This window comes from Carassius carassius, chromosome 49, assembly GCF_963082965.1.
Source record: "Carassius carassius chromosome 49, fCarCar2.1, whole genome shotgun sequence".
Classification (NCBI taxonomy): domain Eukaryota; kingdom Metazoa; phylum Chordata; class Actinopteri; order Cypriniformes; family Cyprinidae; genus Carassius; species Carassius carassius.
The window spans coordinates 5,327,453-5,353,108 of NC_081803.1; the positions used below are offsets into that span (position 1 = coordinate 5,327,453).

Below are 25,656 nucleotides of genomic sequence, written 5' to 3' on the forward strand. Positions count from 1 at the left end.
TATGTGATATATTCTACTTACAAGTATTTAATTTTTGGAATCTGATTATGTAATCCAGATTACATGTAATAAATTATACTGAGCAGTTTTCAACTCTGAAAGTGGTTGAAAGCAGACATGCTACAAATGTTTCAGACCCTATTTACACCTGTATTTAGTGCTGTCCACTTGTGATCTACAGTACACGTCTACAAAAATGTATCTTAATACAAAGTGTACACTTACTTACTAGATATTTTGAAGAACCATTGGGAACTAGACAATGCTTTGTTTTTCATTATATGGACAAAAAACACTAAGACTTATTTCAGAACAATTTTTGTGTTCAGAAGAAAAAAGTCACTCATACAGATTTGGAACGACAAGAGTGTGAATAAATGATTGCATTACTTTTAATTTTCAGTACTGTCTGGTCAGAAATCAGAAAAGGAAATCAACAAATGTGCTTCAGTAGCTGTTGTCAGTCATAAAGTGGGAGACTGCAGAAGTCCTCCATCAGTAAACTTCCTCAAAGCCAAATATATCCTTCCATGTTGCCCAAGCTTCCCTCCCATGATGACCCATTTCTTGAGTCTCTCTTCAACTCCTCCCAGCCAACTGGCACCAGTGTTGTGTTGCTTCAACCGACTATTGTGCAATGCAGTTCCTTCCGCTATCGTTCTCCACCGCTTGCCCAAGCACACTTCTATCCTCTCTCCAGTTGCCGAGCACCATGTAACACCCCCCCCCCCCCCCCAGCCCCCTCCTCCCAGTCACAGCTCATTGTCAACAGCCCAGGATTAGAAGCGTTTGACTGCTCTGTTGCTTGGCAACAGTTGCCATGGAAACCTTTTTTTAGGGAGGGTTGGGTCAAAAAAAGTAACCCGGAAATTGATGTTGAAGGGGGAAAAGAAGATAAAACGCCCCATGCCAGAAAACTGACAACTGTTGCTTGAAGTCCCCAACAGAATTAGATGACTGCGCATTGCAACCAAAAAGTTACAGCTGAAGCAATGAATTACTGGAAAGCTTTTGTACCAGATGTGCAGGAATACGCTTTCTCTTAATAAGGGACTGTGGGACTACAGAAGATAGGACAAATTGTTAAATTGCTTTAATTAGCTAAAAGATAAAAAGAAGTGGTAGCATGGTGAAAATCATTATGGGTGGGACATGTAACAATTTTGTTTAGGGACCTTTTCTCACTATGAACTAGTAGCTTATTAGCATGCATATTACTAATATATTGGCTGTTTATTCATACTTATAAAACACATATTAATGCCTTTTTCTGCATGACCATATTTTAGATCCCTTAATCCTTCCTTGTTCCTAAACTTAAAAACTTCCTTACTAACTATTAATAAACAGCAAATTAGTGTGGCCATGCTTTTAATGCTGTAACTGAAATGTTTCCTAGATTTCTAGTGAACCACCATCTATGAAATATCATTACACTTAAGCCTGAATCAAACTGTATTTTGCAAAGCTCTCTAACAGCTGGAAATGCATAGATACACAGATAATTCATTATCTGGAGAAGGTACTGAGTGTTTGCTGTGTTCTAGAAAAATCTTGAAAAGTCTTACAGATGTGTTTCCAGAGACATCATGTATCTATTGTTTTTTTTTAATTATTATTATTATCATTAAATAAATTAATATATAGCCACTCTTTGTCATAAATTCCTGCAACTGCTTCAGAGTTGGTGTAGGCCTCTTGGTCGCCTCTCTGAGCAGTTTCCTCCGGCTCTTTCATTAGTTTGGAGCAAAGTCCTGGTCCAGGGATAGACTTCACTGTACTTCTAGGCATTGATAAAGCCTTTGAATGTTTTTGTATCCATCTCCACAACTTTATCCCTGAGATCTTCTGACAGTGCCTTGCCACCCATAGTTGATTGTTTGCTTCCGTTGCACTACCAAGGGCTGAAATGCTCCAGAAAAGCTCTTTTCATACTGAGCTAATCAAAATGAGCACAGCTGATCACAGTTGAAAGTCAAATGGATTTGTGTGCCATTGAGAAGGTGATTAGCTACACCTGACTGAGTTTACAAATCATTTTTAGGAGGGGGGTGATCCTTTTTCCAATTGTGATTCTTTTTTTGTTTTTTCCTTTTTTCAGCTGTGTCCACCATGATATGTGTTAATTATCAGCCCATCACACACACATTTATTCACCATTATTCTTAAATTATTCTTAAACAGAAAACTGCCTCACGAATGGCGGTGTGAGCCACGCCCGCGTCAAACTAATTTTAGCTTTATGGTTTCTCTTGTTAGATTTATTGTGAGTGGAATCTCTTTTAATTAATCATTCATGCTGTTCACCCAATTTCTCTCTCACTGAAAATGAACAGAACTCATGATGCCATTTATACAATAAGACATTACATCATCTCTGACGATTACGTGTCTTTTTTTTATTTTTTTGGCTTTCTAACCAACATTAGCTTGCTATACTCTTTATGTGTATAAATAACAAAGGTGTCTTTATTTCCACTCTTGCGGATTTCAATGGAGGATTCCCCTGAAGCGCTTGTGTCAGTTATTGACGTGACAAGAGATAAACGAGAGACTTCATGCCATCATTGTATGCTGATGAAAGAACGTAAATAAAAATGATTTGTGTTTAAGATGCTGCCAAATACTTCATTTAAAAATTACATAAATAAATAAAAGTACAAACTTGATTAATCATTAACTCAGGGAACTTTTCACTTAAGCAACATTTTTAATGTTTAAATAATTATATTTTAATTGTTTTTTTAATTTTGACTTTTTAGCAGGTTGAATTAATTCTGTTTATTCTGTAAACAATATGTGAGTTTACTGTGTTTTTATTGCATACAAGGTCTGTTTAAAAATAACACATAAAAAACACTCTTGTCAAAAAATTGTGTAACTATAAAACATTAGTGTGTAAAAAGATTCAACACACTTTCTGTGTTAGCAGGAATAGCACATTGGTTGGGTTAAAAGTAACACAAAGTGTGTTGTCCTTAACTAGACACAGAGGTGTGTTAAGAAACAACACTGGTTGTGATATTTTCAACACAACCTTTTTAAGAGTATATAAAATTAAATTATATATATATATATATATATATATATATATATATATATATATATATACAGAGAGAGAGAGAGATTTAGTTAATACATGACTTGATTTGATGATTTATTTATATATATATATAAAAAAATAATTTATTATATTTTTTTAAGTCTTAATCTGAAAAACAATTGTGTGGCTTAAAGGGTTACTCCACCCCAAAATGAAAATTTTGTCATTAATCACTTACTTATGTTGTTCCAAACTTGTAAAAGCTTTGTTCGTCTTCAGAACACAATTTATGATATTTTGGATGAAACCTGGGAGGCCTGTGACTGTCCCATAGACTGTCAAATAAATAAACTGTCAAGGTCCAGAAAAGTATAAAAGATGTCGTCAGAATAGTCTGACGACATCTGTCATCAGTGGTTCAACCACAACATTATGAAGCAACGAGAATACTTATTGTACAAGAAGAAAACTAAAATAACGACTTTATTCAACAAATTTTCTCCTCTGTTTCTCTCCTCATCACTGTAGCGCCATTTTGGAGAATATGAGCTGAACGCAGGCTGCTTACGCTCCTCTATATCAGTGGCGCCTTTTATTTCAGACGAGAACATTTCTTAATACAGCATATTTTATTCCATTTTAACATGTATACTGCCCACAGTTAAACTAATTCATCAAACATTTTATAATCAAAAGTTAAACATTTAGAAGCAAACAAAATTATTTTTTTATTTAAATTATAGGATAATCAGTGGACTGTAACAAAGTTGCCACTGTAGTAGTACTTGGTACTTGTCCTTTTACTCAAGTAATTTTGAAAACGAATAGGCCTACTTGTAATTTTAATATTAGGTAATATTTTATTGTGGTATCTGTACTTATACTCAAGTACTTGATTTGTGGGACACAGCCTGATTATTATAGTGATTTTTTGCGTATAACTGTTCAGTAGTAGTTATTTCATAGTTATTTTTCTTGAACTTTAACTAATAAATAAATTAATAGTAATTATTCAGGAGGTATGACAGAATATATTAGTTATTGATTAACTAACTGTTACTTAACACAATCATAAAATTATATTATATACTGATTAGTTAACACATCTTCTTTAGTAGTTAACAGTAGTGAGTTAAGTGCTAATGAATAATCACCTGTTAGTTCTTATTAGTTATGCAGTAAGTAAGAAACACTATTCTAAAGTGTTACCGAACAGTGTGTATTTGAAACAGATATCTTTTGTAACCTTATAAAAGTCTTTACTGTTAATTATTAATTCTTAAGTATTAATTTCATTTTTTTTAAATGTAATTGATACCAAACGCAAGAGGATACTCAAAAACCTTGGGATGCAACAAACAGCCAAAGACACTCTTCTGTGAGCAACATTTATTGCTGTAGGAGAGGTCTTTTAAAGGGGATGAATTTAAAAAACAAAACAAAAAACCCAGAGGGTTTTGCTATGCAAATTTTCTAACCGCTATGACACAAAACAATGTTAGCATGCTAATTATAGCCTAAATTTCTAATTATTTTCATAAAATACATTTAAAAATTTAGATTAACTAGTTGACCTTACTTTATGAATATTCAGCAATAGTGACTCATTTATTTGTTCCATGAAAAATCCACTTGTCTCAAAACTCTTTCTGAGTCAGCATGGCACTTCTGCCTGTAGCTGTACAGTCATGGCCATAAGTTTTGTCAGTGATATAAAATTTGGATTTTTCAGAATTTGCTGCTTCAGTATTTGTAGATTATTTCTTCCACATTTCTATGGTATACTGAAAAACAATGATAAGCATATCATAAGTTTTAAAGGCTTTTATTGGCAAAAATATATAATGAGTCAATATTTACAGTGTTGACCCTTGTTCTTCATAACCTCTGCACTTGGATCTGACATGCTGGATATTAGGTTCTGGGCCAAATCCTGACTGATGGTGATCCATTCTTTCCTTATTAGTTCTCAGAGTTTATCACAAATTATGGGCTTCTGCTTGTGCACTTGTCTTTTAAAGACTGACCACAGTTTTTTTAATGGGATTGAGATCCAGGGAGTTGCCTGGCCACAGATCCAAAATTTCAATGTAATGATCTTTGAGCCACTTCTTTATTACTCTTGCTTTGTGACATGAAGCTCCATCTTGCTGGAAAATGCACGGATCATCACCAAATAGCTCATGGCACATTGCAAGAAGTCGCTCTTGCAGGACGTTTTGATACCCTTCTTTATTCATGGCAGTGTTTTTGGGCAGAATTATGAGAGAACCCACTCCATAGGTTGAAAAGCAACCCCACACATGGATGATCTCAGGATGCAGATCTCAGTTCACCTCTTCTTCTCTGAACAATCGATTTTCCAGATGTCCAAAAGAGTCGGAAGGGAGCTTCATCAGAGAAAATCTTCCATGCATAGAGGTAAGAAAAATGTTCGTATTTGGCATTAGAAACTTTCAAAAAGTCTTTTGTGATCATTTGTGGACGGTTGAGGGGCATTTTACACATAAACAGAAAACTGCCTCACGAATGGCGGTGTGAGCCACGCCCGCGTCAAACTAATTTTAGCTTTATGGTTTCTCTTGTTAGATTTATTGTGAGTGGAATCTCTTTTAATTAATCATTCATGCTGTTCACCCAATTTCTCTCTCGCTGAAAATGAACAGAACTCATGATGCCACGAATTTTGTAAAATGCTCAAAGACATATCCGTCATCTCTGACGCTTAAGGTATTTTTTATTTTTTTTATTTTTTTGGCTTTCTAACCAACATTAGCTTGCTATACTCTTTATGTGTATAAATAACAAAGGTGTCTTTATTTCCACTCTTGCGGATTTCAATGGAGGATTCCCCTGAAGCGCTTGTGTCAGTTATTGACGTGACAGGAGATAAACGAGAGACTTCATCCCATCATTGTATGCTGATGAAAGAACGTAAATAAAAATGATTTGTGTTTAAGATGCTGCCACATACTTCTTTTTTTTTTTAAACAAACTTGATTAATCATTTACTCAAAGAACTTTTAACTTAAGCAACAATTTTAATGTTTAAATTAATATATTTAGATTGTTTACTTTTTAACTTTGACTTTTTAGCAGGTTGAATAAATTCTGTATAAACAATATGTGAGTTTGCTGTGTTTTTACTGCATACATGGTCTGTTTAAAAACAATCTCAGCCTCAGAAGTCACGCTCATGAACCGTTGGCTAAACATCTGATGCATATGGTATACAAAAGTGGAGACACTTCAGGAGTTTCGAAGTCGTTGTCGGATTGGTTGAATAAAGTCGCCTTTGCTGGATTTCTGCGAGACGTTTGTCGTGTTCTTTAACGTTCCGCCTGGAAACAAAGATGGCGTGACACCAAACTCCCTCATGAAAAAAGAAAGCCTTTATGTTTACTGTAATGATGAGCGCTTGTGAAAAGTATGTGAGATATTTAAAGTTTATGGCATAGAATCTTTAAAATACGTCCGAGAGTTTTTTAATTGTGGCGACATTCAAACATTGCGATTACCAAAAAGAAACGTGATTGGTTGTTTGACATGTCGGTCAAACGGCCTCATGGGCGGGCCTTGGCCAACACCTTCAGCCGTCAGTCTGAAGGTCTGGCTACATGAGACTAGTTCAAAAATAGCACAGAAATAACTCTCTTGACACAAATTGTGTAAATATAAAACATTAGTGTGTAAAAAAAAATCAACACACTTTCTTTTCTGTGTTAGCAAGAATAGCACATTGGTTGAGTTAAAAGTAAAAGAGCGAGAGAGAGCGAGAGAGAGAGAGAGAGAGAGAGATACATGCCATTTAATTTACTTTTTTGTTTTGTTTGTTTTAAGTCTCAATGTTAAAAATAATTGAGTGGCTTAATATATTTGTGGAAACAGTTTGTTGTTTCAGGATTTTTTGAAGTTCATGAGAAAAGTGTGTATTTGAAACCGATATCATTTGTAACCTTATAAATGTCTTTACTGTTAATTATTCATTCTTATCAAGTATTAATTTCTTTTTTTAAAATATCATTGATACCAAACGCAAGAGGATACTCAAAAACCTTGGGATGCAAAAAACAGCCAAAGACACCCTTCTGTGAGCAACATTTATTGCTGTAGGAGAGGTCTTTTAAAGGGGATGAATTTAAAAACAAAACAAAAAAAACCCAGAGGGTTTTGCCATGCAAATTGTCTAACAGCTATGACACAAAACACTGTTAGCATACTAATTAAAGCCTAAAATTAAAAGTATTTTCTTAAAATACAATAAAAAAAATCTAGATTAACTAGTTGACCTTACTTTATGACTATTCAGCAATTGTGACTCATTTATTTGTTCCATTCAAAATCCACTCGGCTCAAAAATCTTTTTGAGTGAGCAGGACACTTCTGCCTGTAGCTGTACAATGGTTTAATATGCTGCGAAAACAGCTGTTCATTTAATCAGACATTTTAATATTGTCCTGTTTTCCTATATAAGTGTTCAAAAATCCTATGTACAGTTGTGGTTGTCTAGACACATTACTGCAGCACGAAAGCTTTTAGTGTCACTTGCTCGACCCTGTCATCTTAGTCAACATTGTCTATATTTAACACACAAGTCACCAAGATTTCCTGCTATTAACTACATACCTCAGAGCACCGTCACTCTATTTCTCTTCTATTCATTTGGTGACCGTGCTGATCCCCTGTGCCTTATCCGACGCATGCGAGTGAGTGAATATGCAGAATGTCATTTTAGAAATTCTTCTCCGTACTGGCAGAACCAGAGCAGATTGGCAGCACGCAAGTGACAACACATGTGGGCCAGTTCAGAGATGAATGCTTATTGAGTAATATAATTCAGAGGCTCACCCCAGACCCTGGAGCTCAAACACACACTCATCTAGCTGTTAGAGTATGTTTACAAAACTTGCGAGGCCTAGTCTAGCCCAGATTTTCCACAAGCCTTAACTGGATGGTCAAGGAAGACAAAACAACAAAAACAAAATCTTTCTTACGAACAAGGGAAAAAAACTGATGGATCATATTTATTCACTGTATCTTTTAAAATCAACATTACATGATGTTAGCAAGCTATTTTACTTCCGTAATATAACATATCTCTGTAACAGTATATTCAAGATATGCTAACGCTAAAGCTAATCGATGAATACTTTGCAATACTGTAAAACCAGGAACTTGTGTTAAGAAAATACACTCCATTTTCATTTCTATCATGAAAATCATCAACACACCGTATAGACATGTGAGACTGAGGCTAATAAATTATATTTGAAGCTGACCTCCGGCTATCTCTGACTGCTGCAATTGTCTTCAACCAGATAAAACCGCAAATCCGCAAAAACTGTTGGAGGAGGTTCACCCTTCCCCCTTCAATATATTTTCTTTGAACCACTCCCCTAGCGAAGCATTAACTCCTTCCTTCAGTTTCCTCACTTCCTCATTGACTTGTTACTTCTTTTTTCTTTCAAACATTCCAGCAGAAAACATGCTAAACTTTCTGTGATCTCCATCACATCAGAGATTTTCCCCAGCGCTAAATCTGATAATTCTCGCGGGTACACCCTGACACCTTACACTATGAACTCAATTATCACTCTTGTACATCGCCCCTTCCCTCCCCCCAAGACTCGCAGGACACTTTTATTTTTAACTTCCCAACATTAATTGATATTCCAGGCTAATGCAATACTTGGAGGTTCTTATTGTTAGAGTCGAGGGAAAAGGTTTAGCATAGCACACACAGGTGTGCAGTCTTTGAACTCATTGATAAGCAATTCGCTCTACCATATGGAGAGAGAATGTATGCGGTTAGACGGACATTTATAAAAGTTAATTCCAAGTCTTAAAACAAGCACACCTGTAATTAACATTGAAGGAAAATATAATCGGGTTTACTCTGTAAATATAATTTGATGGGAAGCCTGCTGGAAGACCAGCTTATGCTGGCATGAATTTTAATGGTTGTCCACTCTGCTCAAAAAAAAAACGCCTTAGCTAATTTGCTGGTCTTAGCTAGTTTACCGTGGTCTCCCAGTCTGGGGTACATTTCCCAAATGTGTCGTTAGCCAATTATTGTCACAAGTTCCGTCATTACCAACATAGCTCAAAGATCTTGAGTTTTTCCTGAAACCGTAATTCCAATGAACATTCACAAACAGCACTGTATATGAAATGTATATTTTCAGACTCTTTATGTCTTTATTGCTTGAAAGCGTTAGCACTCGTTAGCTTGTCATTAGCGTTTTCATTCAAACCTATCGCTGTTTTCTTTTCTCCCCTCCTCTCTCTCGCTCCAGTTTTTCAAAAGTTCATCAAACAACCGCAGTAAGAATATTTCATCAAGCACGGTGAGTAATGGCTTCTCCTGCTATTGTTATTTGCACCTCTTGCCACATGTACAGTTTATCTATCTCTGTCGCAGATGAGGGATTCACATGTGATAAATGCAGGGAAATAGTTAGGCTGACAGAGAAGATTTCAGAATTAGAGACACGCATCCAAACTTTAATTGAGGACAATAAGAATGTTAGGGCTCTAGATATGGCTTTGGATGCGTCTAGCTCAGGGATTCCTGTACATTGTCCGGTTCCGCCAACAGAGCCCCTGCAGCAGGGCAACTGGGTGACAATGAGGCAGCGTAGTCATGGGTCAAAACACCGCTCTTCTGTTCCGATCAAAAAATTAAACAGGTTCTCCCCACTCAGTGATGCACCCACTGAGAAACCTGATGAAAGTGCTCTAGTTAGTGATGATTCTATTGTACGGAACGTGAATATAGAGACACCAGCCACCATAGTCAAATGTTTACCGGGAGCCAGAGCGCCTGACATCGTGGCAAATTTAAAAGTGCTGGCTAATGCTAAACGTAAATACAGTAAGATTGTTATTCATGTCGGCGCTAATGATGTTCGACTTCGCCAGTCGGAGATCACTAAAAATAACATTAAAGAGGTGTGTGAACTTGCAAGCACGATGTCAGACACTGTAATATGCTCTGGTCCCCTCCCTGCTTACCGTGGTGACGAGATGCATAGCAGATTGTCATCACTCAATGGCTGGATGTCTAAGTTGTGCCCACAGAATAACATAGGTTTCATTGACAATTAGACGAGCTTTTGGGGCAGACCTGACCTGTTGAAAAGAGATGGTCTTCATCCCTCCTGGGGTGGCGCCACTCTTCTCTCTAGAAATATGGCAAATAGTCTTAGTATTTATACTTGACTAACTGGGGCCCAGGTCAGGAAGCAGACAGACTGGCTAAACCGACCGTCTACTAGCTGCCTCACGTCACAGAGGTCAGCTAATTCTCAGCACATAGAGACTCTTTCACCTAGATATCACACTATAGAGACTGTGTCTGTTCCCCGAACTAGAAAATACAAAAAACGTCCAAACCAAGTTAAGATTAACAATTTAATTGAGGTTCAACAAATAAAAAACAGATGCAATATGGATAAACAAATGATAAAGTTTGGCTTATTGAATATCAGATCCCTTTCTACGAAAACACTTTTTGTAAATAATATGATCACTGATCATAATATAGATGTGCTCTGTTTGACAGAAACCTGGCTAAAACCTGATGATTACATTATTTTAAATGAGTCCACCCCCCAAGATTACTGTTATAAACATGAGCCGCGTCTAAAAGGCAAAGGTGGAGGTGTTGCTTCAATTTATAACAACGTTTTCAGGATTTCTCAGAGGGCAGGCTTCAAGTATAACTAGTTTGAAGTAATGGTGCTTCATATAACATTATCCAGAGAAACAAATGTTAATGATAAATCCCCTGTAATGTTTGTACTGGCTACTGTATACAGGCCACCAGGGCACCATACAGACTTTATTAAAGAGTTTGTTGATTTTACATCCGAGTTAGTTCTGGCTGCAGATAAAGTTTTAATAGTTGGTGATTTCAATATCCATGTTGATAATGAAAAAGATGCATTGGGATCAGCATTTATAGACATTCTGAACTCTATTGGGGTTAGACAACACGTTTCAGGACCTACTCATTGTCGAAATCATACTCTAGATTTAATACTGTCACATGGAATTGATGTTGATAGTGTTGAAATATGCAGCCAATGATGATATCTCAGGTCATTATTTAGTTTTGTGCAAACTTCATATAGCCAAAATTGTAAATTCTACTTCTTTAAATACAGTTGCTCCTTTATGCTAAAGGAAGGTTAAGGAAAACAGTTTGACACCATGGTATAGTGAGCATACTCGCACCCTAAAGAGAGCAGCCCGAAAAATGGAGTGCAGCTGGAGGAAAACAAAACTAGAGGTATTTTGTATTGCTTGGCGGGAAAGTAACCTATCCTACAGAAAAGCATTCAAAACTGCTAGATCTGATTACTTTTCTTCTCTTTTAGAAGAAAACAAACATAACCCCAGGTATTTATTCAATACAGTGGCTAAATTAACGAAAAATAAAGCCTCAACAAGTGTTAACATTTCCCAACACCACAGCAGTAATGACTTTATGAACTACTTTACTTCTAAAATCGATACTACTAGAGATAATAGAGTTAGACCCTATACTATCTAAGCTCCTAAAAGCGGTGCTTCCAGAAGTCATAGATCCTCTTCTGACTATTATAAATTCCTCATTGTCATTAGGATATGTCCCCAAAACCTTCAAACTGGCTGTTATTAAGCCTCTCATCAAAAAAACACAACTTGACCCCAAAGAACTAGTTAATTATAGACCAATCTCGAATCTCCCTTTTCTGTCCAAGATACAAGAAAATTATACAATTATATTTCTTCTTAGAGAAAAATGGTATATGTGAGGATTTCCAGTCAGGATTTAGACCATATCATAGTACTGAGACTGCTCTCCTTAGAGTTACAAATGATCTGCTCTTATCATCTGATTGTGGGTTTATCTCTCTATTAGTTTTATTGGATCTTAGTTCTGTGTTTGACACAATTGACCACAACATTCTTTTGCATAGACTTGAACACTTTGTTGGCATTAATGGAAGTGCATTAGCATGGTTTAAATCGTACTTATATGACCGCCATCAGTTCGTAGCAGTGAATGAAGATGTATCATATCGATCACAAGTGCAGTATGGAGTACCTCAAGGCTCAGTATTAAGGCCGCTACTCTTCACGCTTTATATGTTACCCTTGGGAGATCTCATCAGGAAACATGGTGTTAGCTTTCACTGTTATGCTGATGATACTCAGCTCTATATTTCTTCGCAGCCTGGTGAAACACACCAATTTGAAAAACTAATGGAATGCATAGTCGATATAAAAAACTGGATGACGAGTAATTTCTTACTGCTAAATTCTGAAAAAACTGAGGTGTTAATTATAGGACCTAAAAACTGATTGTAATAACCTAGAACACTGTCTAAGACTTGATGGTTGCTCTGTCAATTCTTCGTCATCAGTTAGGAACCTAGGTGTGCTATTTGATCGCAATCTTTCCTTAGAAAGCCACGTTTCTAGCATTTGTAAAACTGCATTTTTCCATCTCAAAAATATATTTAAATTACGGCCTATGCTCTCAATGTCAAATGCAGAAATGTTAATCCATGCATTTATGACCTCAAGGTTAGATTATTGTAATGCTTTATTGGGTGGTTGTCCTGCACGCTTAGTAAACAAACTACAGCTAGTCCAAAATGCAGCAGCAAGAGTTCTCACTAGAACCAGGAAGTATGACCATATTAGCCCGGTCCTGTCAACACTGCACTGGCTCCCTATCAAACTCTACGTCCGCTACGTTCTCAAAACTCAGGCAATTTGATAATACCTAGAATATCAAAATCAACTGCGGGCGGCAGATCCTTTTCCTATTTGGCGCCTAAACTCTGGAATAACCTACCTAACATTGTTCGGGAGGCAGACACACTCTTGCAGTTTTAAATCTAGATTAAAGACCCATCTCTTTAACCTGGTTTACACATAACATACTAATATGCTTTTAATATCCAAATCCGTAAAAGGATTTTTAGGCTGCATTAATTAGGTAATCCAGAACCGGGAACACTTCCCATAACACCCTATGTATTTGCTACATCATTAGAATAATGGCATCTACGCTAATATTTGTCTGTTTCTCTCTTATTCCGAGGTCACCGTAGCCACCAGATCCAGTCTGTATCCAGATCAGAGAGTCACTGCAGTCACCCGGATCCAGTACGTATCCAGACCAGATGGTGGATCAGCACCTAGAAAGGACCTCTACATCCCTGAAAGACAACGGAGACCAGGACAACTAGAGCCCCAGATACAGATCCCCTGTAAAGACCGTTTCTCAGACAACCACCAGGACAAGACCACAGGAAACAGATGATTCTTCTGCACAATCTGACTTTGCTGCAGCCTGGAATTGAACTACTGGTTTCGTCTGGTCAGAGGAGAACTGGCCCCCCAACTGAGCCTGGTTTCTCCCAAGGTTTTTTTCTCCATTCTGTCACCGATGGAGTTTTGGTTCCTTGCCGCTGTCGCCTCTGGCTTGCTTAGTTGGGGTCACTTCATCTACAGCGATATCGTTGACTTGATTACAAATAAATGCACAGACACTATTTAACTGAACAGAGATGACATCACTGACTTCAATGATGAACTGCCTTCATAACTATCATTTGCATTATTGACACACTGTTTTCCTAATGAATGTTGTTCAGTTGCTTTGACGCAATGTATTTTGTTTAAAGCGCTATATAAATAAAGGTGACTTGACTTGACTTGACTATTGGATATGACTGTATTGACCAGACAGGGAAGCACAGGGCAAGAGAAAAGGGAATGGGATCGGCAAAGGACCTTGAGGCGGAAATCAAACTATACATCTGCATGCTGCCCACGAGGCTATCAGCACTGCAAAGTTATGTGGCTAGAACAACAGTACAGCTCTTAACCTGTGGTAAGAAGCATCGGTTCTTGTTATCATGTTTGGAATTATGGATGAGCAACAAAGTTATTACAGTTTTTGAAAACAGAGATGGCTAGTTAGTTAATTTCTTCAACCATGCATTATACTATGGTAGTTAGGCAGTGTTATGTCATTCTAAGGCAACGTAACACTGCTCAAGGTGGTGTTTAGTGGGCAGGTCAGGTGATCTCCCAACTGCTGAAAAAGGCCCAAAACCCATCTAAGATCCAACAGTCAACACATCAGCTTCAAAATGCTGGGATACTGGTAAAACCAACAAACCAGCTGGTTAAGCTGGTAAACCACCTACCCTTGGCTGGTCGCCCAGCCTTATTTTTCTGATGAATATAGGTGACCAATGTATTCTTTATGGTTAATTTAGTCCAAATCTCCAGGGAGCATCAGAGTTTAAAACACAACAAGCTAGGCTGGTAATTTAGCAGGGTCATTTAGGTCTTTGAACAGCTTGAATGTAACTGGAAGTGTGTGTACTGCAGGAAATGTGGAAGCAAGATGATAAAAGCAGTTTGTTTGTCAGTGCCACAGACGGGAAGAATTTACTCTAGAGATGTGCATAGCCTAGTGCAGATAACATTGGGTTCATGTGTCGCTGCTTGCATTATCTGTCTGCAGTAAAGCCCGGAATACAAAATTGGACTCTCCTTACCGTCTGGTTGTCTTCATAAAGCTTGAGGTCATAGCCACTGAGCTCCACACAGAATATAATGGCAGTCACACCCTCAAAACAGTGGATCCACTTCTTCCTTTCTGAACGTTGGCCGCCAACGTCAACCATTTTGAAGGTGAGCTCCTTGAAGGTGAATTTATTCTCAACAATGCCAGTGGTCATGTCACGTGAGCGCAGAATGTCCTCAACGGTTGGGATGTACTCTGGCGCAGAAATGCGGTCCAGGTCGTTAAGATAATAGGCTGTATTATCCTCTAGGTGGTATTCATTAGACCGGCAGAAGCACTCCTGGACCCCTGGATCGCCCCACAAGCGCTTCATCACCCCCAGGAGCTCTGGCGTGATCTCACCCTTGCTCTCGGCAGGCCCGGTGAGGGCAAAGAGTTGCACTGCATCATAAGCCCGATCAGGGTTGTGGAAGTCGATCTTCAAGGTGGCAAGGGCGCGAATGATACGGGTGAGCGAGTCAATGGCATTGTAGAGGATGAGGGGCTTGTATTCCTTGCAGGCCTCCAGGTTGAAGCCTCCACTATGGATGATCTTCATCTGCTTCACGATGGTGCTCTTGCCAGAGTTGCTTGTGCCGAGCAGCAGGAGTTTGATTTCACGCCGCTGCCGCTGGCTTTCTGAGCGGAGGTGTCGATCTATGCGACGTGAGCGCCGGGCGGCCTCCTTCTCCTCTGAACTCTGCCGGCACCCCATGGTCAACTGCACCTGGACTTGAGCTGGTAAACCCAGGAAGTGGGAGAGTGGATGGTAAATGTATGCAATGTAAAAAGATATGGTGATACAGATGAGCTGATACTAGAGGAAGCTTTTGCTGGAAACCAGTTTCAGAATGGTGTTAGACAACATGCATTGTCAAAGTCTACAGTATTTTTTTTCAAGGGTTGATGTTTTGGCATTCAATGCTACCATGACATTGTGGAAGACCCACTCAGGCCCTGGCATAAGGGTGTGTTTGCCTTCAAGATCCCAAGGACTTTGGAATTATATCAGGGGACACTCTCCCCTGAGCACGGCAGGCTTTAAGTGGACTTGTCAGTGTTCATCAAGAGAAAGTCGAAACCGTAAAATTCCTTCACTCTCCTCCCTCATGGCGTCCAGTGTGCTTCCCTGTATTTCTGTGACTGATTCATCTGTTCTCAATTCCTCTCTCCTTTAATTTTCTTCAGGCACTTTCCATCCGATGGAATGTCAGACCTTGGTTCTCGTTTGGTGCCTGTGTACTAGACCGTCTTGCTTGCATAAGCCAGTGAGGCAGCTAAAGGCCCATGTTCCTGCAGGTAAAGAAAAAAAAGACATTAAAAATCATGAAACGGGAGGGAAAATAAAACTGAGAATTCTAAGAAAGTTTCTGTCTGAGAGATCTTAAACCTTCGTAAACCTTCTGGACTGGACGATGCTCCCACAAAATTAACTATTAATCACTTCACAGTTCTTAACTTTAAAGTCAACATAATACATGCAATTCATAGTTTTACCTCTGTAATTTGACAAATTTCTGAAACAGAATATGCAATGTGAAAAAAACTAGGACTTTGAGTAGAACTTGAGTTTTTATGTAATTGATTGGATTGTGACAAGTTGAGTGTTTTCTACCAGGATGGAGTCAGATGGGAATAAAACACTGCTGGCACCCACTTTTGAGGAAGCATTTTGACCTGGACATGTAGGCTGAAGGTCAAGATTGCCATCAAGAGCTCCTAAATGAAACCCAATGATAACACTTCTTTTCAAATCTGTCTTTATTTGTTATTATTACTGCAACTTGAATTATATTTATGTTACCAGGAATAATATAAAAAAGGCTATATTTCCTACAGATGAACCCCTAAAACAATGCCTACTGTAAAAAGCTATTAGGCTACTGACTACACTGACCTTGGTGATGTGAGAAAAACATATTAAGACAAACCTTTTTTGGCAGCATTATGAAAGTAAATCGGTTGATTTAGTGTTGGCTTAGATTTAGTATTCTATTGCACATAACATAAATCTTTTCAACAAAAACACTTGAATTACACATGCAGAATAAACAAATGTACATGTGTATACTTCTCACAAACCCATGAAAAATCACACCAATTGCTTTCTTGTGCCCACCAGTAAAAATAAAAGCAGAGTAAACTCGGGCAAAACATGAACAGACATGGTCATTAGCACAGCCAGTCTCTGTTAGCTCTACAATATACTTCTGCTTAACACTTCTGCTTTCTCAAACACACACACACAGACACACACACACACACACACACACATGCCTTAGGTCATGGTTTGTATAAAAAAATCTAACCTTCTTCATAGTAAGCCTCTCCCATCATGTACTCCCAAGTCACAGACATCTCTCTCGAACCATAGATTCAGGTTTGCCAAGAAGGTGATCCAACACACAAAGCCCCCACACACACACACACACACACACACACACATTTGTTCTCAAACAGACACATCTACACACACACAAGCAGAGGCAGGTAGGGTGTGAAATGGAAACATATGTGAGATGAATGTCCTTCCCTGAAGCAAAAGGTACCACCCATTCTACTCTCCCTTTCCCTGAGCTACAACCACTGAGCTAACTGATAGCAGGTGGACTGTTTATTTACTGTCATGGTGGAAAATAACTGGCTCAGACAAGCAGGTGCCTCTCTCCAACTCATTCCAATGTGCAACAAACCTCTTTAGAAAAACGTTCTATAAGAACATTTTCTGCTGGCTCAGTTGGGTCAGTGTTCTTACTGGCCCCACTGCAAAAAATAAATAAATAAAAGAAAAGAAAAGAAAAAGAAAAGAAAAAAATTAAATAAATGAATTATTCAAAAGATCTGCAACAAACTCTTATCCAAGTATGTGAACACAAATGCTTCTAGCCATCCAAGCTTGATTTTGTGCATCAGACTGTTGTGAAAGGGCCAAAATAATGGACAGTAATTCAACTTCAGCAACTACTAAACAACTAATTCAAACCATCTTTTACCACACAAAGTCATCTACTGTCATGATAGAGCAACAATGTGAGGAGAATCTTACTTTGTTTATATTTGTCTGAATAATAAAACATAGGTATAGCAACAACACAGAACAACCCTAGCAACAGCACAGCAACCACTCAGACCACCTTAGTAACTGCATAGTAACAATCACTCAGAAAGAACCTAACAACTCAGAACACTCAAGAGACAGTACCTCACAAAGTACCTTCACAATAACATGGCAACTCCCTGAGAACCACTCAGAGCACCTTAACAACAGCAGAACAATCCCATAGAAACTATCCAGCAACCTGGATAGCAAGACTGTAAGAACCACCCAGAACACCATAAATTGCATAGAAACACCATACCAACCACTCAGGACACTCATGCAACAACTAAAGAACCAATAACAACACCCATTTAGGAACTGAGTAGCGACACCATAGAAACCGCTCAAAACACCATAAGAACCACACATCCCATTTAGCAACTGCATAGTGACACCATAGCAACTACTCAAAACAGTAGTTCTTAGAAGTTCTCACCATAGCAACACCCTAAGAACTACGCAGAGCACCCTAGCAACATCATAAGAAGCACTCAGGACACTTCATCAACAACTTAAGAACCAATCAGAACATCCCATTTAGCAATTGCATAACAACCCCATAGCAATTACTCATAACACCCTAGCAACACCCAAAGAACCACATAGAGCAGTCTAGCAACAACATGGCAATGGCCTAAGAACCACTCAGAATACTTTGGGAACTGCATAGCAACATCAAAGAACCACCAAAGCACCCACAAAACAACTCTATAGAAACTCCCCATTAAAACACCCTTGCAACACCGTAGTAATACCCTGAAAACCACACAGAACACCCTAGCAACAGGATAGCTCACAGTTAACCATAGCAAAAAAAACCCTACCAGTAATTTTTATATCCTCGCATAACATCTTGTTCTTCAGTCTGACAGCATTTGAATGCATTATGCCATTCATTATTGAAAGCATCCCAAACAATATATGAATAAAGGATCCCTCAATATGATGTGAGCCCTAAAACTTTTTTGTCATGAAATATGTCCTTTTAAGGGGTGTAGATGAGCTCTAAAGGTGATCTGTTAGAACACAAGAGCCTGAGGGACAACGTAATAAATGGATGCTCTTTTTGACAGGCCGTGTGCTAACAAATGTGAAATCACGCCATGGCCTAGTTTTGGCGGAGAGATTGCATTCTTAGACCGGTCACACAGAGAGAGAATACATATCCAAGATCTGTCACAGACACAATCCTGCTCTTAGAAAGATTACTGCACAAATGTGTGGCAGGATTTGATGAGGAAAAGACACTGCAAAGTACGACACACACAAAGGAAGGTATATGGAGGATTTTACTGTTCAAACTCGTCCATGTTCAGCTAGCTACTGGTCTAGCATAGTGGAGCAGTTTCTGTGTACACTCTAAATACAACACACTTTTTTTTTGTCCCAGGCCTTTTTTTTTTCCAAGCATGACAAGACAATAGACGAGACAATAACTGCACTTTTTTTTTGTGAGAACTATACAAATTTTTATAAAGCAAATACTCCCTCTTAAAGGGTCATCTGGCCTGTCCCAACTCAGAGGTTTATGGGTCCTATAAGGCAAGGGTCCGCAGCGGCACTGCAGAGGGTCCACCAATTAATGTCTGATCACAAATAATTATTAAAAAAATAAATAAACATGGGTAAAAAATATTACAAAGTAAATTTTAAGCAGAAAGAAAAAAATCTGTTTTTGTTAAGGTGGAGCCATTGCTTGCACATTATATCTGTACTTTATTAGAAAACCCTCACTATTCAGATGTTTAATTATTTGATTCTTAATTCTCTATCTCACAGTAAAATCAAAATGTTGAGTTTTAGTAAACTTGAAGCTAAAGTTCAAATAAATGTTTATTTGTCCATCAGACAGTAAAATTAAATTGTGCGTTTTAAATAAATTTGTAGCTAAATGTAAAATAATGAGAAAATAAAACAGCTCATGTAATATTTAGTTATGAAAAATAAAAAAGGCACCTACTTTGTACCCTGTTTGTGGAAAGTGGCATAAATATACAAAAAATATGCTTGCTCTCATTTCTGCATATCTTCCAGTTCAGCATTAAATCATTCAAGTGGTGATGCTTTTAGAGCTAATACCATTTATATAATTACTTTAGAGCGAATCTGGCAATTGGAGTGTATTTATGATAGGTGATTATTCTGCAACATTTCACCTCTGTCAGAGACTAAGGATCACAGTTAGAATGGTTATAGAAATACAGAATGTGCCAGACCAAGTCTTGCTTTACCATTTCCGCTTTCGTAACACAACCCATGCTTGGGTGTCTAAATTAACACTGTCGACTGATGTAAGTATCAGACAAAACAGAAACACTTTGTTGAGTTCATCAGAAAAGCATTGGCAAGGTTTATCAGACATGTGTCCTAAGGCCATGAACGAATGGGGTCTCACGGTAAAGCTAGACTCATGCTTTCTCATGAGCACTGAGGTAATCTGACCCCAGCGGCTCCCTTTCGCCTCCAGAGATCAGCTGCTGTCGACCCACATATTTCTTGATTTTAATGCACCAGTAATTATAATGATTTTCCAAAAAGCTGCACATGGGAGGAATGCTTAATTTCATACTCTTGTGCAGAATGTTTGATTTGTACGTTTTATGCTATAGAATAGGAGAATGTTTACACAAAACTAGTTTCCAACCCATTTTACCTCTATACTTTTTCACAGAAATTGACATTTCTCTCATAATTCTGAGTTTATATCTTGAAATCTCACAATTTTGAGTTTTTCTTGCAGTTTTGAGTTTATCTCACAATTATGACATTTTTCTATCTAGACATTCTGAAAGATGTAATTGTGAGCTATAAACTTGCAATTGGTTATATCAATTTGGAATTCACTGAATTGTGAAAAATGTATATTTAATCTAATAAAACTATATATTTTTATTACTGAATATCCTGTTTCAATGGTGATACACAGTGACTATACACTGTAACATACGTTATAAATCATGTTTAATAATCGAATTGTTCTAATCTACTGATTTTTAATCCATGCTACTTTTAATGAACAAAAAGCTTAATTTTTATAAAAAGATTTTATTTTCCAACATGATTTTTCAAAATAATTTTCCAACATGCAAAAATATTTTTTTTTTCTTTGGGTGGATGGATATATATATAATTTGGAAATCAACTTCCTTGATCAAATATACAATATGTGCACACAAATTTCACTAACCTACGACCTTTTTCTTCCCTTAAATACAGTAAATGACCCAGCGAGTTCATTCCTGTCATCTGTGTTGAGAATAGCTTGACGTCAGTCACTGTCCCCCCCTTTGCCCACCCTCCCTCCGTTCCTCTGTATTCTGGCACACTTTTGAGGGAGGGTTGCTGTCTATAAATCACACTGCTATATTTCCCCCACAGTGACTCATGCCCCAGTTACAGACACTAATTGATTAGAGTGCAGAACCATTATACAGAAACCATACAGTATCCCAGCTCAATGAAACAGACTCATAAATCTTATCACATCTCATCTCATCTCTCTGTATTATTAATAAGGCATCCCAGAATAGGAAGCCACAGTAATGCAAACTGAATTCACAAACTGGACAGGCATTCCTATAAACAACTGCTAAGATGTGTTGTGTCAAATATACAAGTACTAAACGCTAAAGCATTAATATGTCTGATATAAACTCTGAAGCTATTAATCCACTCTGCGCTAAGCTAGTTTTCAAATGGTGCATCGGGACGGTTGTGTTTTTGTCTATTGAGCAGCGACAGGAAGAGTCCTGGGTTACTGTGTCAGTGGGCAGCTGAGACAATACACTAAACAGAACAGATGCAGTCTTTGATCACACTAACAATAGTGAACATAAAATAATTGACCGAACAATGTAGAATCAGATAAAATTTTCCTTAATTTGTCCTCTTGGTTTCAACCACCCTTCATAAGAGCAATGCAATCATTGTTAAAGGAGATGTGTATCAGAGGGGAATTTTCAAACCACCGTTGCAATCAGCTTCAAGTGCCGTTAGGGCGAATTTCCTGTTGTACTGTTAATTCGTTGCTTCTTTCATTACTCATCTTTGGATTGAACACACAGGGTTTCAATTTGGCCAGCGGAGAGCTGCGGCTCTAAGAGTTTCATTGCATGACGTCAGAGATTTGATGGAAGATGCATGACTCAAATCAGCCATTTAAGTATTCTTGTGAATTCCACCGCAGAGCGCCTGGAGTCCACTTGACAGAGAGCACAAATGAGCACGGACAGAATAAGAGAAGCTTTTAAAGAGACATAAATCACATATAATCTCCTTTTATTTCAATTATTTCTCTTATAGAGTGATGGGCAGAAATTGGGGAGAAACATACTCATATCTAGGGCTGCATTTATTTTAATCGTGATCACGATTTCTGCTTCTTTAGATAAATTAAGCATGAGTTGTCTGTGATATTGGCCCATTGGTCATACTGTGCTGCAGTGACAATGTATTTTTGTAGGCCAACCAAGTTTGCATCATCAAAAAAAAAAAAAAAAATAAATAAATAAATATATATATATATATATATATATATATATATATATATATATATATATATATATATATATATAATTTCATATTAGTGCGGAAGAAAAATTTTGTAAATTAACAAAAGTTTATGATTCTGTCACATTTTGTTCATTATGGTAATCTTCACAAACTTTTAAAGCCTAAATATACATTGTCAAAAGTAAAAGGCTAAACGTAGGCTATAAAAGACTGACACTACAGTCACATGACTTCACAGTCACCAGTGTTAAGCTGCTGACAACTTTTTCAGTCTTTATATAAAAATTATTTCACTGTAAGTTTGAGTTACAATAGTTTGCAAAAGTGCCATTATAAAAACAATGGGAGTGTGAAAGCAACTATAAGTAGATGAGCTATCCTGTTCAATATGACCTGTAATGTTCAAAAGCTTCACAAGGAGGTATTACTGGTGTATTTTGTGTTGCAGAATAAAACATGAAAATATCTTGATTTTGTGTTAATCCCAGACCTTATTTCAGGTATTTACCCAAAAACCCCATTCAGAAAAAACCCCATTGACCTCAGCATGATGGAACCGGATGTGCTAAAACTCATTTCATGCAAACTCATTTCCAGGTGTTGTTTTAGTAGAACAGCATGAACATCATTTGAGTTTATTGGAATTAATATTAGGAATTGCCTTTAAAGAGAAGCTTCTTAAGATTTTACCTCAATGTAGAAATTGAGTTGAGAAATTGAGTAGAATGTATATGATAAATAATAAATGATAAGGTAAAATATGAGTTGATATTCACTTGAATTGTGCTTACATGCAAAAGTGCATTAATTCTGATGAAATGTAAAAGGAAATTTCTCAGTTTCACAATTGTGATTAATAAATTGCATAACAACATATCCCTCCGTTTCTTCCTCAGTAAAATGACTCATGTTGATGTTCATTCTTGCATAAACAAATCTCTATACCAGGGTTGCCAGGGTTGCCAGGTTTGCGTAACAAACCAGACAAATTGGTACCTAAAACTAGCCCAATCGCCTCAGGCCATGTCCACACGTACACGGATATTAAAAAGGATATTTAAAAAAAACAATCCCTGTCAACAAGAAAATGCAAACGCCTGCTATGAAGCACTGTCAATAACATGCCAAGCCAACAGGTGGCGATATAATCTCAACCGTAAAACCATGTTGGCCAATCAGAAGCCTGAAAATGTTTCCAGTGGGCCGACTCTATCGGCCCCTTGAGTATGAATAACACTGAAACTGGAGTATTTGATAATCTTCACCCTGGCGGGAGTTTTCAAACTGTTCGGTTTCAGTAACCTGGCGCTGCATTTGCATGTGGACGAACTGCCAAACCGCGTAGAAAAAGCTGCCGTTTTGAGAATAACAATATTCGAGTGGACAGGACCTCAGTCACCTCAGTCAAAATTGCGTTCCAGGGGACCGGACGTATAGCTTCAACCTGTGGACTAAAAAAACAACCCGTGGCAGCAGTATAATAAAAGTAGCCCAATTCCACAGGAAAACAGCAGACTTGGCAACACTGCTCCAAACTCAAGGGGGTGATAGAGTTACCTGCAAATGTTTGTGCCATTAAACCAGATATTATTTAGATAGCTAGCTAAAACATTTTCACAGGTAAGTAGTGGTGGGAGAACATATTAGCACTGTAGCTAATGACTAGCTTGCACCAGCTAATGACCAGCCAGAACTCAAATACCATGTTTCCATACACACCTAGCATCTAAAAGGGGATTTCCCAACAGGGATATCATAGAATATGGCCAGATTTCAATGTCAGGGGCGACTCATCATAAACAAATGGATGTCACAATATGACCTTTCTGTACAGGGAGAACACTAAACCCCTGAAGAGCACTAATGCCCCAAAAGCAGCACACACACCCAGCATGACTTGTCAGCCACAGTTGTAACAATAGATAAAGTATTCTGATGCAACACATATAACACTGTAATAGTGTCAGAAAAAATTAAAAATAAAAATAAATACTTATAATTAAAACAAAAACTTTGCAGATCTAATTGTTTCCAGGCCATTAATGCAATTGTGAAACTCTGGCATTTTATCACGTGGTTAGCATTGTAAACTGACCGATTAACACTGTTATGGTTGTTAAATCACTATGTATTGTTACAGCCACTCTAATACAAATGACTTAGGCGTACTTTTTACCAGTCAGACATTTTGACAGAGGAGGCAAGTGTCTCAAAAAAAAAAAAAAGGTTGCTGTGTTTGGCTAATTACCCCTATCATGCTTGAAACTGGCCAGCTAATCAGCCTGAATGGGACAAACTGATGGAAATAGATGGACTAATTACAAAGTACACTACTCTACCCACTGAGGAAACACCACTTCAGTCATTTTTCAGTCAAATTCATTTAAAATGTCTTGATATGATGATACAAGGGTGAGCTGTTTAATGAACCAATCATCTCAGTTAAAAGAAAGCCGAACATTGATACCTGCACACACTTGGTTTTTCTACTGATTAAATTTTTTTATGATTTTATTTGTAAGATTTACTAACTAGCAAAGTGAAAAGAAGGTTTTTTTAGAAAGATTTATTTATTTATCTTTCACAGAAAATTATATTTTAATTAGTTTTACTATTAAAAATAAGAGTGGGCATTTTGTATTATTTGTGTTGCAATCACTATGTTTAGTTTAGTTTAGTTTAGTTTAGTTTAGTTTAGTTCACAAATAAATATATTCAATATGTTTGTATTGTTGGAGTTATCTTTGCAATATAAAAGAGCAAACATATAAAAACATCAAACTAAATGACATTTTGATATAGGCCTGTTAAAAACGAACTTTAAAAAACAATATGCTATGAACCAACAAAAAAAAATAGTCTTGGTTGCATAAGTAAATGCTGTTCCATTAACCCAGAAACCTTCTAAACATCAAAAGTTACAGGAATTTGAATCAGGCTATAGAAAAACTAAAAGTAGAAAGGGAAATTTGCCTGCTCAAGTCCATCACACATGACGGTTTAATAAATCTACAAATGATTCAAATACTCACAGTTTTCCTGGAAAGTAATCATGTCAGTCTTGTTTAGTCAGAAAGTTCTTCTGGTGACTTTATTGTCAGTTTCCCGTATGCTAATAATCACTGGTTTGAAAGATTCTGAAACATGTTTCCACAGAGCTATCAATGACCAAAGAAGAATAAACCAGGTAGCAAGATTTAGCATAATTGAAATGACAAAACCTGAAACAACGTCAGTTGGAAGCGAGATTTAAGTCTTTGGGTTTTTCTGAGAATGTTCTCTGAGATTTGAGACACAGATTACGAACAGGGGAAGGTTTTCATTTAATCTCATAACATCAAATGGCAAACCATGCTCATCCACGATGTCAAACATGGTTCAGAGTTCCCCTGTGACAGGGTCATGCCTCTGGTACTGACAGCT

At 37.5% G+C, this 25,656-nt stretch overlaps 1 protein-coding gene across 2 annotated transcripts in view; it reads right to left on the reverse strand.

Annotated features, from left to right (window-relative positions):
• LOC132132206 (guanine nucleotide-binding protein G(z) subunit alpha) overlaps positions 1–25,656 on the reverse strand; it is a 47,826-nt gene that overhangs the window by 10,075 nt on the left and 12,095 nt on the right. Inside the window, exons 1-2 of one of the 2 annotated variants that reach the window (XM_059544520.1) lie at positions 16,931–17,222; positions 14,614–15,914 (exon numbers count right to left, since the gene is read on the reverse strand). In XM_059544520.1, coding sequence (XP_059400503.1) covers positions 14,614–15,336 — 723 coding nt within the window. In that variant the 5' untranslated portion in view covers positions 15,337–15,914; positions 16,931–17,222. Of the gene's footprint in view, positions 1–14,613; positions 15,915–16,930; positions 17,223–25,656 lie in introns of those variants that run through there. The other variant, XM_059544519.1, reaches the window with a different exon arrangement.